This window comes from Leopardus geoffroyi, chromosome B2, assembly GCF_018350155.1.
Source record: "Leopardus geoffroyi isolate Oge1 chromosome B2, O.geoffroyi_Oge1_pat1.0, whole genome shotgun sequence".
Classification (NCBI taxonomy): Eukaryota; Metazoa; Chordata; class Mammalia; order Carnivora; family Felidae; genus Leopardus; species Leopardus geoffroyi.
Genome location: NC_059332.1, coordinates 90955920 through 90975739, shown reverse-complemented (window position 1 = coordinate 90975739; position 19820 = coordinate 90955920). Strand labels below are relative to the sequence as shown.

Here is a 19820-nt window from a genome sequence, read left to right as displayed (position 1 = left end):
TATGCATTTTGTATATCAGTTGATACATAGAAAAAGTTATGTGTGATATACTATTCTTGGGGATTGAACTTCTATGTAGAGAATTTAGTGCCTTGCAAATCCCTGAAACAGAAAGGACCCCTAATCAATGTTGTGATTTTTATTGTCTGTACCAATAAGGAAGAGGCTAAACATTGTTTGCATATTACCAGCCTATATGAAATGTAATAAATAATTTTCATACAAATATTAAATGTGTATATGAACAATCATAGGTATTGCTTTCTTTGAAAAATGTTCCTTTTCTCTTGATACACAAAGAAATAAGCTTACTTAAAGAGTAATATTTCACCCAGTTCCTCCATTTTATAAATCTGGTCATTTAGAGGCTCAAACAAATTTTTAATTTCTGTGGGTTAGCTGCTGTTCTCTTTTGTAACTAGCTGCTGTTCTCTTTCATAAAAGGGTACATATTGTATGATTGTAACTATATGACATACTGGAAAAAGGGAAACTCTGAAGATAGCCAGATCAGTGGTTGCTAGGGGTTGGGAAGGGAGAAAGAGATGAATTGGTGGAGCACGGGGAAGTGGATCTATTCTGTATGATACTATTAATGGTAGAAATGTCATATAGTCATTATGCATTTGCTAAAACTTGTAAAATGTACAACACAAATATAAACTGATGTAAAACTATGGACTTTAAAAAATCTAATTTGGTAGTCAATATGATACAACTAGACATAAATTATGGTATGTAAACATAGTCTATCTAGCACTCACCTGACCATTTTACAGTAGAATCAAAATATCTTCTAAGCCAGTGCTTTCTTTTTGCAATGATTGAAATATTCTGTTTGCTCTCCAACGTGGTAGCCACTCGTCACTTGTGGCTGTTGAGTCTCTTGAAGTATGGCTAATAGGACTGATAAATTGTGTTTTAAATTTATAATTATTTAGAATGTAAAGATACGATGTGGGATGCCTGGGTGACTCAGTCGGCTAAGCATTGGACTTCAGCTCAAGTCAGGATCTCATGGTTATTGGGTTCAAATCCTGCATCAGGCTCTGTGCTGGCAGCTCAGAGCCTGGAGTCTGCTTCAGATTTTGTATCTCCTTCTCTCTCTGCCCCTCACCCACTCATGCTCGCGCTCTCTCTCTCTCTCTCTCTCAAAAAAAAAAAATAAACATTAAAAAATTAAAAAACAAAGATATCATGTGGTTAGTGGCTACAATATTAGGGAAGTATCTAAACTAGACAAACAAGATAGAGAAATGTCAGTGATTAATACAGTTAGGTGGCATTAATAGTTTATTGAAAACCTTTATCATAAATATTGGTCCATTAACAATTTGGGATCAGTTCTTTATTTTTCTTATTCTTTATTCTTTTTACATTTGCCCTATCCTCAGCACTTTAATTGATAATTTGCATAAAGGCATAGTTTTAATTGAACTTAGGTTCAGGGTAGTGTTTACTGATATGACAGATGCCCAAATATGGATTTACAAAGCTATCAAAAGACTAAAAAGAAGAGGCAGGAAGAAAGTGAACTTTATAAGCAATCCATTTGAATTCTGCCTTTACTAATTATAAAAAATACAGGATATGGAAAGCTTGGACTACTAGGAGTTCATGTGGTAAAAACCTAAAACCAAACGTTTTGGCTACACATTCAGTTTGAGTTAACAGTGTGATGTTGTGACTGACTTCGGCTATGTTCAGAAAAGTTTAACATCTAGTTCAAAATTCTTGTAATCTCTGTGATCTGCCCTGATAAAATTATATTTGAAATATTATGTTCAGTTTTGGTTTATGATGCTGTTTTTTTTTAAAGTTTCAATAAAAGGTACGTTTGTAAAGGAACGTGGATAAAGAATTATGTAGAAACCAAGTTATATGACTAATAGTAAGGAATTGATGTATATTTACCTGGGAAAGAAAGGACCTGTGGGTAAAATGTGACTAGTACTTTGCTTTATCTTTAGATATTTGAAAGGCTGTCTTATAGAATATTACTAAGATCATTCTCTGTAACCCAGAGAACACAGCTAGAATGATAGATGAAAGAATAGAGAGGCTGATTGGGCTCAATATAAGAAAAGATTTTTTGATAGTGTGTTTGCTAGCAGTGGCATGCATTATCTTATAAGATAGTTTGTTGCTGGCAGATGTATGCTGGATGTTCATCAGCTAGGAAATAATTGTCAGTTAACAGCAATAAGTATTGAGCGTTTATTGCCAAATACCGTGCTGATTTCTTTTAACAGATGAAAAAGCTGACGCTCAGGAGCTTAAGAAAGTTGCCAGTAGTCCTATAGCTAGGAATTGACAGAACTGATAACTAAAGTTAGTTCTCTCTGAATGTAAGCCCATGTTCTCAACTGTCCTCCTATTCTTCTTCCCATTACTAATCATTGCTTTTACGAGAGCTTTGTTTAGTTATCCTCTAATGTCCCTTCCAAATGCGTAGATGACCACATTGTAGTTTTTTGAAAAAGTGTATGTAAAAGATGACTATGAGGAAGAATGATCTGGCTCTAGTACATAGCAGATTGACGTAGAGACCTACTGGTCATTGGCAGGAAGATTAAGGAAGCTGTGATCTGACCAATTACTGATTGAAGCGTTGTTTCAAACTTAATGCTGTTTTTTACAGAGCACCACAATATATTGTGTTTAACTTCACAATTGAACCAAGAACAGTTTCACAGGAGAAATTAAAGTTAGGATATGTGTATGCACATATTACAATCATGAGCAGACTTTCTTAAAAACATGTTGACATAAATATGCATATCAGATGTTTTTAATATTTGTTGTGTTCATTTATTTCTTAACAGTAGTTGATTTTTAGATATGTTTGTAGTGTTTTCATTTAATTATTTTCTATTATGATTGTTTTTAAGTGATAAATACATCAGTGTTGTATATAATTAGCAAAAATTCATTAAATACTTCTTCAGATACAGGGAAAATATATGCTTTAATTTTTTTTAATGTTTATTTATTTTGAGAGAGAGAGAGAGAGAGAGAGAGAATACAAGCAGGGGAGGCAGAGAGGGAGAGAGAGAATCCCAAACAGGCTCTCAGATGCCAATGAAGAGCCCAATGCGGGGCTTGATCTCACAAACCACGAGATCATGACCTGAATTTAAACCAAGAGTTGGATGCTTAACGGACTGAGCCACCCAGGCGTCCTGAAAATATATGCTTTATTTGTAAAGCACTCCATACCTTGCTTGGGACACAAATAGTATACAAGTGTTAGGTATTGTTATCAATATTATTGTGATTCAAATTATTTTTTATACTTTTCTTTCTCTCTTTATGATTCATTTATTTTAATAATATTAAACACCTAACATTAACTATATGGAAGGCATTGTGTCAAAAACATTTACATGTATTATTTTTTTCACATCACAGCCCTGCAAAGGATGGGAGTGTACTCTTATTCCTGCTATACAAATGAGAACATAGGAAGCTCAGAGAGGACATCTGAGGTCCTAAAACTCTTGAGCATTAGGCTAAAGATTTGAGGCCTGGCAGACTTTCTCCTATGCTAAACTGCTATGTTAGACTAGCATTCATAAATTTTTAGATTATTAAATTGACTGACAAGGAATAATATGAAATAATGATGGGGTTGCTAATTTAGAATGCACTTAAAAAAGTTGTGATGAGCAGTGATGGTATCAGTGGATTATACATATTTTGTATTCCTTGAGTTCTATAAAACACCAGCAATTTTCAGAAACACCATTCATTTAATAACCTTTTCAGAGAAAGTATTATGAAACATAGGTAGTAATTATAAGACATACCTAGATTAGAAAACTGTTACATTGTGAAAAACTTTCATAACAGAATGAAAGTCTCCAAACTTTTTTGATCATACCTTCTAATAATCACTTTTAATAATGCATCCTTGATATAAATGTAGTTATTTAATTTAAAGTATATACATATACTATTCTGCCTTATGTTCAACATAAAACATACATAGAAATGGAAAGTTAAAAAGGATGCTGCTTTAGAAGTTATATTTAACTTTATTAATGGTATTAAAATTCTAGTCAGAGCAATATGATTGAGTATGCATCAGTATTTTTTTTTTTTATCATAGTTTAGCACTTGTGACATTTTGAAATTCTGGTTCTATGTGCATTTCAATTCAGTACTCCATTTTTAGAACAATGGAGAGCCATTGGAGAGTTTGTTGGCAAGGGGTAGAGGGGAGGTAGCATGTATTAGTCAGACCTACATTTCATATAATTTACTGTGGTTGCTATGTGGAGAATGGATTGGAGTGTTTTGGATAGATGTGCAAAAACCATTTAGGAAGTCTTTTGAGTGGTACAGGCAGTAAAGGTTTGGGAGCTTAAAAATAGATAAGCATAAAGACTTGAAATCTGTTTAGTGGTTGAGATCAAGAGGACTTGATAGTGGATTGGATAACAGAGGTGGTGTGGGTGTTGTGGGGTAAAGAGGTGGTTACGGATGCATTTTAGCCTTTTCACTTATATAACTGGAGGGATGGCAGTAATACCATTCATGGAAATAGTGAACACTTAGAAAAGGGTGAAGAGGGTAGAAAACCAAACATAGTTTTGGACAAGTAGAATTGTGAGAGGTCTTGAGACCTCCAAGTGAAGATGATAACTGGGCAATTAGATATAATTTTATACATCCTTCCCAGAACTGTAGTCTGTGCACAGAGTAGAGTTCTGGGAAGGATATATAAAATTAAGAGTTTTTAGCATATGTTTGCTAAGGAATGTAAGGGCTTAGATGTGAACAGCTAAGGAGAGAATATGGAGTGAAAGTGAGAGAAAGCCTAGGATTAAGCCTTAAGAAACTCCAACATTTGATAGGCAAAGTGGGCCTGAAATGGAGATAGGAAGGTAGCTCTAAGTGGTAGGACACATCAAAAGAGTGATGTATCAAGGGTATCAAAGGAAAAGTGTGTTTAAAGAAGTATAAGGAGTATTTAGCAGTGTGGAATGGTAAGGAAGATGGGGTCAAAATAAAATTCACTTTCTTTATCAAATCTATGAATTAGTATTCTTCAAACAGAATGGAAAATAGAGGTGCCTGGGTGGTTCAGTCAGTTAAGCATCTGACTGTGTTTCGGTTAAGGTCATGAATTCGAGGTTTGTGAGTATGGGCCCTGCATTGGCCTCTGTGCTGGCATCACAGAGCCTGCTTGAGATTGTTTCTCTCCTCTTTCTGCTCCTCCCCTACTCATTTTGCTATTGAAAAAGTTTGCATAGATATATCTTATTTTTATTTGTTTTTCATGTTCTACAATATTTTTTTTGTGACCTTCTTAAAAAGTATGACTCAAATTGAACTCAGCACTCTAAAAATGGTTTAATCAATGTAATAGCCTTTGAGTTGCTAAATGGAATTTTTTAAAGTAATGTCTAGGCCCTATGTAGGGCTCAAACTAATGAACTGCTGGAGATCAAGAGTTGCGTGCTTAACCAACTGAGCCAGCCAGGAGCCCCACTAAATGAGATTTTTGAAATATTACTATTAATACATAAATTTTTCCCAGCCTTCATTACATTTTTTATTCATACTGACCTTACAAGTAACCACCCCCCTCACCCATCCTTTCAGGATTTTTCTTAGGAATTTATTTGTAGGACCAGGTTTACCCATCTTACAGAAATTCACATGAGTTTTTGTTGTTGTTGTTTTGTTTTTTACCCTAATCGTGGGGTTTTATATTTACCTCCATTACTTCTCCTTAGGTCCTGCCAGATATATCAGACAATTTAGAAAATTTATAATCTTGATTCTACCATGCAACTTATTAACACGTTAGCAAATTTGATTTAATGTCTTCACTTTATATATAATTGATAAAATTTTGAAGAGGACAGAGACATGGCCCATCCTTGTAGAAAAACGTTAATGGCTTAACTCAGTATTGAGATTAATCCCATAATCTACTTAACCATGTTGTTATACAAAAAGATAGTTCGCTCACATCAAGATACCATGTCTACTATGCATCCCTGAATCATTTTTCAGAATGTGCATTGACTATTTGATATGTAGAATGGTTGATCTTTCTTTTGAAATGTCTTTTAGAACTCCAAATAGACTTAGTTTTGACTTTTGATGAATTCTTTAATATTGACTATATAGAAACAGAATGGAACTGACAAACCTTTTATAAATAATAAAATTTTATTTGCTTTCAAGCAATTAGGAACTAAATAATTGTTCTTTTTTGTTTTTTGTTTTTATTTACCTGAGAAGCAGAGTTCAGACAGGATATTGACATGACCAAAGTTGTATTTTAAATGAAAATAATATTTTTTTCTCTAAATCTTTGAGTAAACTGATAGTCCAAGGATGTTTATCATATTTATTCTGTGGTTTCACAGACACTCAGCAAATCTTTGCATATCGCAGTTTGAGAACAAATTTATAGTTCTAATTTAAGCTCATTCTCTCTCAATTTTCATAGGGTTTATAGTATAATTTTCCATGGTATATTATTCAAACGTTTATCATTATCTTTTGCTTTTATAATGTACCATTTGTGATTCACTTGATACTTTGTTGAGAATATAGCATCCATTGTACCATTGTTCCTTTGGAACAAAAATGATATTCAGAATATGGGATAAAGTGGGAATTACTTTTTCTGAGAGATTAACAAGCTATATTTATCTGTTAAAAGTATTACAAGAAACAAGGAAGTAATACCATTTTAAAGTTAGTGTGTACATACTCTGAAATAATTTTTTTTGACACTTAGGAATGTAGACTCTTGGTTGATTTTTTAACTTTTTCCATTCTATTTGATTTTGATAAAGAACTACTTCAATTTAATAATTTAATTAATGAAAATGGATTTATAAAACAATGAGAATTCTAAGAGAAACTTTATCTATTAAAAATACCTTATAATAATAATATATTGATTATAATGTGTTTTAAAAATGTTTATTTCGAGAGAGAGAGAGAAAGAGTGTGTATGTGTGTGAGAGCAGAGGAGGGGCAGAGAGAGAGGGAGAGAGAGAATCTGAAGCAGGCTCTATGCTGTCAGCACAGAACCCAATGCTGAGCTCCATCTCATGAACCGTGAGATCACAACCTGAGCCGAAATCAAGAGTTGGACACTTAACCAACTGAGCCACCCAGGCACCCCAATAATGGCTTTAACAACCTCTACCAGGGCTTTAACAACCTCTATTACTCTTGTGGTCTTCTTTAAATTCCATATCTTTAATTTATAGCCAGGGTAGTGAAACTTTCTTTCTTTTCTTTCCTTTCTTTTTTTTTACTTTTCTTTCGTTTCTTTCTAAACTTTGTAGTTGATGTCTGTTTCTGTACTCATGGCTAACTTTTCCCTCCCTCTTTGTTTTGCAATTTGATAGCTTCTGGAACTTGTGTTAGTGCATAGAGCAGTGATCCAGACAGCTGTACCTTTACAAATAGTCATGCTCAGTGCCAAATTAGTTTGTAGTGCAAATCTTGAATGAGAACTGCACCTGCTCTCACTGTGGATGAAAATGGCAAATGTTAGGGAAAGCATAATTTGGGGATTACTTTAAATTTGGTAACAGCTGATCTCAGAATTCTACTGGGGATTCTTCATCTTGGAAGTCATGGAAGTCCTACTATTCAGAGCAAAACAGCTCTTTTGCTAGGTCTTAGATATGTTATTTTTGAGAAATAATGGGCTTGAAAGAGAGAGAGAAAGAAAAGAAAAAAGAAAAGAAAAGAAAAGAAAAGGCTCTGTGCTGTGGTGATCCTCCCCGAGATGTTACATTAGAAGTTGTCTTCCAAATATACCGATGTTTTCCTAAAATTATGGTGAACTAAAAAGTTGTGAATCTCTAATTTATCATGTGTGAATATTGTATTTCAGATTAAGTAAACTTGAAGTAGCTTAGAATATGTGTAAGGATAACTCTGCCATGATAATTTATCTTCTTATGGAAGAAATAGTCTCAATTTAAGAATTAACATTCTTGGAGTGCCTGGGAGGCTCAGTCGGTTAAGTGTCCAACTTTTGATTTCAGCTCAGGACATGGTCTCACAGGTCATGAGTTCAAGCCCTGCATGGGGCTCTGCGCTGACAGCGTGGAGGCTGCTTGGGATTCTCTGCCTCCCTCTCTCTCTGGCCCTCCCTGGTTTGTGCTCTCTCTAAAAAACAATAAATAAATAATAAATAAGTAAAACATTAAAAAAATAATTAACACATTCTTTGAGAGTTGATAGACTATGAAAGACATTTCATGCTGTATGTAGAGAGCATTTCTTACTATAGTTTGTTTGGAGTATTGGAAGTATCTTTTAATTTGAATTTGTTGGTTTTAAAATATCACTCTTAACATTAAGCATGAGGCTTAAATTGAACTAACAGCAATTGAGAACATTCACTTAATATTTTAATAAGAAAATTGCATTCAGTCTTTATCTTTCAACCATAAGCAATTTTTTCTGGTTACTTTTAGTATTTAGTTTAAGCCATTTTGGTTTATAATTCAATGAAATATCTTCATTGATATATAATTCACATACCATGCAATTCATCCATTTAAAGTATATAAATCAGTGGTTTTTAGTATACTCATTGATATGTTCAGCCATCACCACAGTCATGTTGGAGCATTTTCCTTATCTCAAAAAGAAATCCTAAGCCTTTAGCTTCTCTCCTCCTACTCCCTCCCACCTTCTTCTCGGTCTCTAAAGAACCACTAATCTACTTTCTGTCTCTAGAGATTTCTCTCTTCTGGATATTTCATGTAAATGGAGTCATGTGTATGTGGTCCTTTGTGACTGGCTTCTTTCACTTAGCAAAATGTTTTTAAGATTTATCCATGTTGTACACTAATTCGTTCCTTTTTATGGCTTAGTAATATCTGTTGTATGGATATACCACATTTTGTATGTCCATGCTTTGGTCGGTGGACATTTGTGTTGTTTCTACCTTTTGGCTATGTGAATAGCCATGTATGTATAAAAGTTTTTGTTTGGACACATGTTTTCAGTTCTTTGGGGGTATATACCTAGGAATGGAATCAATTGGTCATGTTGTAATTCTGTATTTAACTTAGTGAGGAATCGGAAAAATGTTTTCCATAGTGGCTATACAATTTTGTATTCCCACAATGTATGGGTTTCCAGTTTTCTCCACATCCTTGCCAACACTTGTTCTTTTCCAGTTTTTTTTTTTTTAATGGTTCTTGTGGTTTTAGTTTGCATTTCCCTGATGCATAATGATTTTGAATATCTTTTCATCTGCTTATTGGTCCTTTTTGTATTTTCCTAGGATAAATTCAGATCTTCTGCTCAGTTTTTAATTGGTTGTATTTTTGTTGGTAGTAAGAGTTCTTTATATACTCTGGGTACAGGTTTCTTACCAGATATATGATTTACCAATATTTTCTCCCATTCTGCATTTTTCCTTGAAGGGGACAAATTTTGTTTTGCTAAAATCCAAATTATCTGTGTTTTCTTTTGTTGCTCATGCTTTTGGTGTCATATTTAAGAATCCTTTACCAAATCTGAGGCCATAAAGATCTTATTCTGTTTTCCTCTAAGAATTTTATGTTTAGCTCTTGCATTTAGAATACTGATCCACTTTGAGTTAATTTTTGTATATCGTATAAGGGTCTGACTTCATTCAGTTGCATATGACTACCCAGTTGTCTCAGCATCATTCATTGAAAAGTCTCCTCTTTCTTCACTGAATGGTTTATTATGATTTTTGAAAACTCGTTTATTACTTTCAATAGTATTTTAGCGGATCCTTTAGTATTTTCTACATAGACAATCTACGAATAGAAAGTTTTACTTTTTCCTTTTAATCTGAATACCTTATATTTCTTTTTCTTGCCCAATTGCTCTGGTTTGAACCTCCAGCACAGTGTTCAATAGAAGTCACAAGTGCAAACTTTGTTGTCTTATTTCTATTCTTAGTGGTAAGTATCCAGTGTTTTCACCATTAAGTATGATGTTCACTATGGGTTTTTCGTAGATGCCCTTCATCAGGTGGTAAAAGTACCTATATTCCTACTTTGTTAAGTGTTTTTATCATGAAAGGCTATTGGATTTTTCAAATGCTTTTTCTGCATCTGTTGAGCTGATCATGTGACTTTTGTTTTTTATTGTGTTGATATAATGTAATGCATCAATTGATTTTCTTATGTTGAACTGGTCTTATGTTCCTGATGTAAATATCACTTTGTCATGGTGTGTAATTCCTTTTCTATATTGCTGGATATGGTTTACTAGTATTTTATTGAGGTTTTTGTGTCTCAACTTCTAAGAGATATTGGTCTGTAGTTTTCTTGTAATATATTTGTCTGGTTTTGGAGTTAGAGTAAGACCTGGGAGATGTTCTGTTTTTTGGAAGAATTTGTGAAGAATTGGCATTAATTCTTTTGAATGGACTCACCAGTGAAGTCATTTAGACTTCTTTGTGGGTTGTCTTAATTCAGTGTTTCACTTGTTATAGATCTATTCAGATTGTCTGCTATTTGCTAGTTTGTCTTTCTAGGAATTTGTTTATTTCATCTAATCTACCACTGCCAGGGTTTATGATTGTTATTTACTTGTTTATTGGTTTGGTGACTAGCTGGATATTTTAGTGCAGACAATTCCTCTAATCCTTACCCCACAGTGTTTTAGCTTCTGATATTGTTCCTCAAGGAGGCACAATTTCGGGTATATCCACAGTCATCCTAGATGAAAGTAGTTTTGGCAGGACCCTCTGCTTTTCTTTCCGTGACCTAGCCAGCTATTAAACTTTACTAATTACCAGATAATTGCTCTGGTCCCAGAAATGTCGTGGGGCATAAATTGTTCCACAAACTAATAAACTTGTGGCCACTTTGAAGGAATCGGCTCTTCCCCCCCTTGTCCTTCCTTAGTTTTCTTTTGTAACCTGGTTGTTCAATTTGTGACTCTTCTACTTATAGTTAACCACAATCTGTGCTGTTTTTGAGAGGACCCTAAGGCTTCGACTTTCTGCCAAGTGGCACATGATGCCCATACCTTTGGAAGAGATTGGGACCTTTCTGTTTTATAGCCTAGTTCTTCCCCCAGACAAAATCTTTGAGGCAAACTCTGGAGCTAGGAGTGGGGACAAGGGACAGTTTATCTCTGACTGACACCCTTGCTCTAGGAGCTGAGTGCTGATGGAAGGGGTAGGCAGTAGCCTCAGTCCTTCTTGGCTTGCCTCTCCTGGTATGGAATTAGTGCCTTATGAGCCAGGGTGAGAGTGATTGGGCCCCGGTATACTCCATGATGTTTAGGCCAAAAGTAGAGGTTCTAGGACTAGGGCCTTGGCCTTATATGTAGATAATGTCAGTTAAATGAACAGCAAAAAGAAAATATTTATTAAATAGTTAGCATTTCATATATACTTAACATAAGTTCCTACTTTAATTATGATTTTGTGTGGAATGAATCTCTGAGAATAGTTAGAATTTGGCTGATATAAAATCTTCACATGTAAAATTAGATATAACATTTCTGGACAGGAGGAAAAAACATCCTGGAACCATACTGGAAGAAATTGAAAGGCTTTCTGGAGCAGTTACTTTGTATAATTATGTGATTGAAAGTCTTTCTTAATCCTAAAACTGGCTCTCTGACTTGAATAAACTTAATCTTTGGCAACTGCTCTGCATAAGATACACATGGAAATTTTTTATAAAAAGTTACATAAAGTACTTTGTGGAACTGTGTTTTAGATTTCAGATTTATTAAGCATTAAAAATTATTAATTAAGGGGTGCCTGGGTGGCTAAGTCGGTTAAGCGTCCAACTTTGGTGCAGGTCATGATCTCACTGTTCATGAGTTCGAGCCCTGCGTTGGGCTCTGTGCTGACAGCTCAGAGCCTGGAACCTGCTTCAGATTCTGTGTCTCCCTCTCTCTCTGCCTCTCCGCAGCTTGTGCTCTGTCTCTCTGTCTCTCTCAAAATTAAATAAAATTTTAAAAAGTATTAATTAAACATTAATAAAATAAATTTAATAAAATAATGCAATTAATTATTAAGCATTAAAAATGTGGTGTGTCATGAATCATTAAAACATTTTAATGGTTCTTTAACTCTAAAGTGATAGCCGTTGTGTATAGTAAGTTGGAAGAAAATTCATACTCTGGACTCTATTTGCCAAAACAAGAACAATATTAAAAAGCAAATTAATTTTGGAATTTCATTTGGTTATACCTAGGAAAGACAAGTGTAAGGATTTATAATTCTGTGATTTAGTTGTATATATGTCATAATTATTTATATACCATATATATCATAATCATGATTACTTTTACAGATTGAATCATGTGCTTTAGTAATTGCATATTGACTTTGTAAACCTGAAAGATACGTAACAATATGAAGAGTTGCTTTTCTTTCCTAAGTTACTATTTTTTCCCAAGGTATTGTTTGGGTACTTCTTGCTCTAGTAGTTTGGCTTCATACCTCTGTTGAATAAGGTATTAATAACTTGAAAAAGGTGACTTGAGTTAACAGTTGTTTTGATTCTTCTTTTAAGCTATTTGAACTGCTGGGACCTGATGGACTTGAACTTATTGAGAAACTCCTCCAGAACAGAATTACAATTGTGGATAGATTTCTTAATTCTTCAAATGATCATAAGTTGCAGGCTCTTCAAGGTAAGAAAGTGTTCAGTGGTAATTCCAATTTAAAGGAAGATTCATTGGTTAGCAAATCTTTTTAATATAATTATACATTAATATCCTTTGATCTATTATATAATTTAGCGATACCACTTTTTAAAGTATATTTTAGATATGGTAGATTATGAAACAAATACCACAATGCCCTAAATAGGCTGTTATGGTAGAGATTCTATTCTGTTTAGGTATGGCATTTTTTTTTTTTTTTTTGCTGAAAGTTTGAATAGATACTTTTTTTTTTTTTTTAAGCAACTGCATTTGATATTAACTGTGGGCCAAGTAGTGTTATAATTTCTTCCCAACTTTTTTATTTTGAAAACTTTCAAACCTAGATAGTACAAGGATAGTACAGTTAACACTTGCATACCTTTGTGTAGATTCGACAGTTAACATTTTGCTTTCTTTCTCTTATTATCCTCTTTACACATGCACTCACTCACATATACATAAACAAACACCTACATTTAACATTTTTGATGAACAGTGGCCTGGAAGTTGCAGACATCATAATATTTCACCTGTAAAATCTTCATCGTACATTCAAGAACAATAGCAGTCTCCTACTAAACTGCAATACAGTTATCATGCTCAGCAAATTGAACATTTATATTGTCATGTATCACATGTATTTAAAAGCCCCAGAAGAATTAGAGTAGTTGAGGAAGCCAAAATAATTTTAAAAAATGCTTTGCTTACTATGATACAACTGATGCTGAACTCAGATTTTAAGTCATAAGCAGGAAACCTGAATTTCTTACTTTTACCCAAATGTTCTTTGCCAGCCTTATATATAGTTTGGAATTTTTAAAAAGTGCCTGGGCATAAAAAATTAGACATCCCTCCCTTCTTCAAATGAATTGGCATTTATCATTTTTTAATGTAAGTTATGTTATCTTTTCCTCACATATATGAGTATGGCACTAAAATGAAGTTATGAAAAGAACCTTGATTTAAATCCAAAATTTCTTGGGGCTTTCTTATCCTATACTTTGATTACTGGTAGTTTCCTGGAATTGTCTTGAGATTTTTAGAAACTTAGAAGAATTGAGTTTAGCCACTTTGTCTTTATGCAAGTTTCCTTGTTCTTTAACTATGTTTATCACTTACAAACTGCCTTGCTCTAAGAAGTCTCTCCCACCTGCTAAAGATATTTATCACACATTGTTGGAAACCACCAGAGTTTAAGAGCATTTAAAATGGGTGTCTGCCAGAAAGAAAGGAATGAATGTAAATATCTAGTCTTGCAGTGTAAATTCTGACAATTTATTGTTTATTTTGTCAGCCTCCTAAGTGTTGATATAGGGATACATATTGATCTCACCTGTTAATAGTGCTAATTTACTTAACAGAAAGTTCAAAATGATTCCAGCTTCACCTGTGGTGTTTTTTTTTTTTTTTTTTTTTTTTTTTGGAACAACTATAGGTGATGAGTTAGTGTTGTCTTGCAGTTTAATTATGTTCATTTTTGTATAACATTTATACAAAAATTTTATTCTCTTTGGATAACTTTTTAGAAGCAACATAGTTTTGAACCCAAAAACAAATATTAGATTTGAATTATTAAAAAAAAAATATTTGAACCATCAATCTGCCCAGAAATATTATCTACTTTTCTCATACTGCTTTTACTCTTTTATTCTAAGCTAGATCATTATTATTGCCACTATCTAAGAGTAGTAATTTTACTATAGAAAAGTGGGGTATTAGTAGGCTTTAACTTTGTCTAAGGACTATTGTAAAGAAGCTGACAACCAGCATGTTTCAGATTTTTTTTCCAGTAGAGTTTTTCGTGTACATGCCTTAAACAGATATTTTCCTTTATTTGCGGGGAGGGAAGGGAGGTGGTATGGAAAGGAAATATTCTTGAAGAAAAGATTCTTCAGACTCTTATTACTTTATCAGTGTCCTCATCCATTTGTATCTTCTGATCTAATTTTGTGTTGAGGATCCTTCAAAATTCTTTAAAAACTACCAAATTATATTTGCATTCTTTATTAAGCTACTTTAATATGACCATCACATCCCATCCTTTTCTTTATTCCTCCAAAATCGTGGTCTTAGAAGTTGCTTCTTACTATTTATCATTTTCTAGTTTTCATAATGATTTTTTTAAAACTTTTTAATCCAGATGTGCATCACCCATTTTATCTCTTCTGTTTTTATTATAACCAGGAAATGTAGGTGAGAAGTGGGTGGGTAAAGTGGATTGACTGCTAAGGTGAGGATAGTTGTAAATTAAATTCTGTTTTTAGGGCTGATGTGAAGAATGTTTACTCCAGGGTGTGTCATAAAATAAAAATTAAGTTAGCTTATGCTATCAAGGACAGTGTTTTGAGTAGTTACACAAGATCTTTTTGGTCATGATTACATTCTAAAAGGATACAAGCTTCCACATTCTTCTTCAATAAAATTTTATAGAATTACTGGTAAACTTATTCATTTCATTTCTACTTTTCAGGCTCTAAAGTTAACTGAACCTACCAAAGAAAACTATACATTTAAACTTTTGCTGCTGTATGACTTACTTTGAAAATTACCTATTATGTTCAGTGTTACAGGATTCCAGTATATTCTCTTTGAGGCTTAAAAAAGCTATTAATGAAGCAGACCTGTTTTCTTCTTATTACATTTGTTTAAAATGTTAATTACGTTAGCATAGCACTTAGAGTGTCATCCAGGGTATTTAGTTTCGCACACAGAATCCTTAACATTCATTTATATAATAAATACATAGTGTTATTCACATGGTATTATTCACATTCTACTTAATACAGCACCCAGTGCTTATCACAAGTTCCCTCCTTTGTACCCATCACTCATCTAGCCCATCTCCACCCACCTCCCTTTGTCAAACCTGTCTGTTCTCTACCACTGAAAGTTAATTGGCTACAAACTTAATCATTATAATAGATGTATAAGACTTTACCAAAAAGTAAAATATATATGACCTAGAAAAAAACTTTTTTTCAGAACTGTACTAATATAAAGGAGATCATATCTCATTTCATAGTTTTCATATGATAAGTCTTTATTTCTCAGTTTCCTTCTTGAGATTTCTAAAACCATTATACAGAGGGATTACTTCATGTGATTGAGAGTTAAAATGATTTATTCAAAATTACGTATTGAGGTAGTAACAAATGACTGAGAATTGTGAAGATTTGACTTAAATGAATTAGAAGGCTATTTCGCTATCTTGATGCTTTCTTAATTGCTTCCTTGTTCAGTGTGGGATCTTGGAGTTTAATAAAATAACTTTGTACTGTGCTCCTTCAGAGTATGGACCAAGTTTATAGTTCTTTATTGCTTCCTAGCCTAGCAGCAGTGCCTGAAACTAGTAGGTCCCCAATACAGTAAATGTGTATTGATTTGGATTGCTTTCAGCAACATTCCTGTGATTTCCTTTAGGGCCACAGTGAGCCAGGATACTACTACTTCAAAAGATTTAATTAAACATAGAAGGTTAATCCTGTTGGAAGAAAAAAATTTCCTGAATATTGAGTTGACCAAACCACAGTTTTAAATTGGACCTTGTAGATGAAACATTGAACTTTCATTGACCTGATTGTTATTGGCTCTAGCCATCTTCCCTTGTTTTGTTTTGTTTTTAACTGTATTTCCACGGAAAGGTGGATCACAGTCTTTATTTGCCTGGTCATCTTCTAAATATATCCTGAGCTAATGTTAATAAATTGTATTTCATGTATAAGTGAGTAAAAACATATATTCAATTTAACACAGTAAGGCTGTTACACAGGGAAAAGTTATATCTAATATGTAAAGAATATATTTATTTCATTATTATGTTAACAGTAAGTGCTAATTAGCATTGATAATTATTATATTTATTGAAATTATGTAAACAAATAATTTCAAAATTATAAAACTGAATTTTTAAGTTCCTGATGTTATGTGTAAGAATTTATGACACTAAACTATGCAGTGTGTATGAAGAAAATATCTACTGACTTTTCTTAACCACTGTCTAATATCGCTTAGATATCACATTAAAAAAAAAAAAAAAACTCTCCATAAAACATACAATTGAATATGACAGTTTTAAAAAAACTGAATTATTAGAGCATTGTGCTATTTTATATTTTGGTGAAGGGGAAAAATGGTTTTCCTAAAGCTTAAACTCATAGAACATGATATTTCTTAAATTTGCTTTGTAGACAGTTGCAAAAAAATTTTAGGAGAAAATGCTAAACCTAACTATGGTTGTCAAGTTACCATTCAGTCTGAACAAGAAAAGCAATTAATGAAACAGTATCGTCGTGAAGAAAAAAGAATTGCCAGACGAGAAAAAAAGGCTGGAGAAGATGGAGAAATTGCAGAAGGAGTTATGTGCTTTGATCCTAAGGAATTGCGGATACAAAGGTAATAAAAACCAGAAGCTGAAAGATGCTTCTGTTGTAATTGCTACCTTTATGCATTATTTTTTGGTTAGTCTTAACAATTTAGATAACTCGTACTTCTAGTAAGGTTTTCTTATAAGAACAGACTTTTGTTGTATGAAAACCTAATTTTCTGGGATAAGAATGCAATGATCTTCTTAATTAGAATATTCTTGGTTACATCTATGTAGGTGAGAATTTTAGATTATAGAAGTAAGGTATTTTGGGTGCTGTGCACAAACCACTAGGTTAAAATTTGTAAAGCCTACACAGATTTATTTTGAGACTTTTGGGTTTTTTTCTAGCTTAATAAGAATACTTTTCCTTGTGTTATTTAGAAGTAGAAAGGAAGAAAAAGAAACAAGAGCATTATGATATTTGTTCTTTAAATTTTGAATACTATTTTTATAAAGGAACTTATACCTTGTTAAACATCTTTGGATTGTGACAAACAAAATTATAAATAAAAAACACTAAGTTAAACTTATCAAATGATGTCATCTAAAAATAGTACCTACAAAATGTGTTAACTCCTATGTAGTTACACTGAAAATGTCAGGATTACTAATATCTTTCTTTGTGTAATTTAATTTCTTCCACTTCATAATGGAAAGCTACCTGAAATTGTTATTATAGTGACTTTGTACTGGCCTCCTTTTGCTAGATAAAAATTTTGTATTTATTCTACTGTTTTTATATTTACAGAGAGCAGGCACTTATGAATGCTAGAAGTGTTCCAATTCTGAGTAGGCAGAGAGACATGGACGTTGAAAAAATACGTTATCCCCATGTTTATGATTCCCAGGCTGAAGCCATGAGAACATCAGCATTCATTGCTGGTGCAAAGGTATGTCACTGGTATATGACCACTTTGGGATAATAGGTCTATTCTGAGGAAATAACACATAGATTTTTCCTGTGTCTTTTCTGGCTCTTATACTAGTTGATATACTATGCTAACTTTAATTTCAAAATATTGGGGAAAATGAGATAATGCAGTGTATGGAAACTTCTTGACACATATTAGGTACTCAAAATGTATTTGGTCTCTTCCCTTTTGTTATTTATGGAACTTGTATTTTTGAGTTTTAGTGGTTACATCACTTTTTTAATGTTCTTTACACTATGTATATGGCACAGTTTTCCTAGCGACTCAAGTATATTTGTTTTCAGGATACCATGTAATCAATATATACTTAAAACTCATTAACATAATATGGTCTGTGTGTTATATGAGAGATCCAGTATATGAATAATTCGTGTGTGTGTGGTTTTTTGGTTTGTTTTTGTTTTGCTTAAGCTTGTTTTTCTTTTTATTTTTAAAACTTTTTTTTTTTTAATTTTTTTTTTCAACGTTTATTTATTTTTGGGACAGAGAGAGACAGAGCATGAACGGGGGAGGGGCAGAGAGAGAGGGAGACACAGAATCGGAAACAGGCTGCAGGCTCTGAGCCATCAGCCCAGAGCCCGACGTGGGGCTCGAACTCACGAACCACGAGATCGTGACCTGGCTGAAGTCGGACGCTTAACCGACTGCGCCACCCAGGCGCCCCAAGCTTGTTTTTCTTTAAAAAAAAATATTTTTGGGGGAGACAGACAAACTGCAAGCAGGGGAGGGGCAGAGAGAGAGGGAGACGCAGAATCTGAAGCAGGCTCCAGGCTCCAAACTGTCAGCACAGAGCGCAGCAGAATCATGACCTGGGCCAAAGTCTGACGCTTAACCCACTGAGCTACCCAGGCACCCTTGTTTTTCTTTAAACTAGCTAAATTTATTTACCACTGCTATGTCTAAAGACATTAGTGTTCTCTTTCTCTCTAATTAAATAATCTCTACCAGAGCAATTGTTTGTATTATTATTTAATTTTAATTTTTGATGTTTATAGATGATTTTACCAGAAGGAATTCAAAGAGAGAATAACAAGATGTATGAAGAAGTAAAGATTCCCTATAGTGAACCAATGCCAGTTGGCTTTGAGGAAAAACCAGTTTATATCCAAGACTTAGATGAGGTGAGATGATCATTTTATAAAGTTGTTATTTTTGGTGCTTGGTATGTTTTCTGAATAGATTTTTATTTAAAAAATTATTTTTAAAAGTTAGTAGTTGGCTAATATAGTAGAGAGCTATATGCAGTTAGTTACTAAAAATTTACAATAGGGGAGTTTAAACTTTAAAAAGTCATTCCTTCACACATTAAACATTTTTGTGTGTATATTTCTGTAATTTCATGTTTATTTTGGCTATTTCAGCTAATATTTGGTTTAACCTATGTAGGCGGACTTAGACTGTTTTAAAGGATTCATGTATTGATATATCAAATGGTCAGTCTATAAAATAATAGAATGCTATTTGGGGAGGGGATCAAATTCTAAACTATTTATTTTTTTCTCAGCTTTTAAATTTTGAGTAATTTCAAACATATGGAAAAGTCGCATGAATAGTATTATCCGTATATCTTTTGTCTTCATTTACCATTTGTCAAAATTTTGCCATATTTGCTTTATCTCAAAATAAATATTTCTTAATATACTTTTAGATTTGCTTAAATTGTTCAACTTGTGATTTATTATTTTCCTGAATTTTTAGAGTTTTAATAACATAGTTTTAGGAAGGAATTATTTATAATTTTTATTTCTGCTTAAATTGTGAGGGTTTGAGAAATTTGCATTATAAAGCTATGTAGAGAAATAATCCTTCCCTTAAGTAAACTTATCAAGTAGTGCCAGTCCAGGATATATTGGAAACTCAGTATACTCATT

At 33.2% G+C, this 19820-nt stretch overlaps 1 protein-coding gene across 4 annotated transcripts in view; it reads left to right on the top strand.

Moving 5' to 3' along the window:
* The window catches only part of ASCC3 (activating signal cointegrator 1 complex subunit 3), a 355335-nt gene that overhangs the window by 53777 nt on the left and 281738 nt on the right, over positions 1 to 19820 (top strand). For all 4 annotated transcript variants that reach the window (XM_045499142.1, XM_045499143.1, XM_045499144.1 and 1 more), the window contains exons 5-8: positions 12519 to 12639; positions 16839 to 17043; positions 17766 to 17907; positions 18945 to 19070. In XM_045499142.1, coding sequence (XP_045355098.1) covers positions 12519 to 12639; positions 16839 to 17043; positions 17766 to 17907; positions 18945 to 19070 — 594 coding nt within the window. The remainder of the gene's footprint in view (positions 1 to 12518; positions 12640 to 16838; positions 17044 to 17765; positions 17908 to 18944; positions 19071 to 19820) is intronic.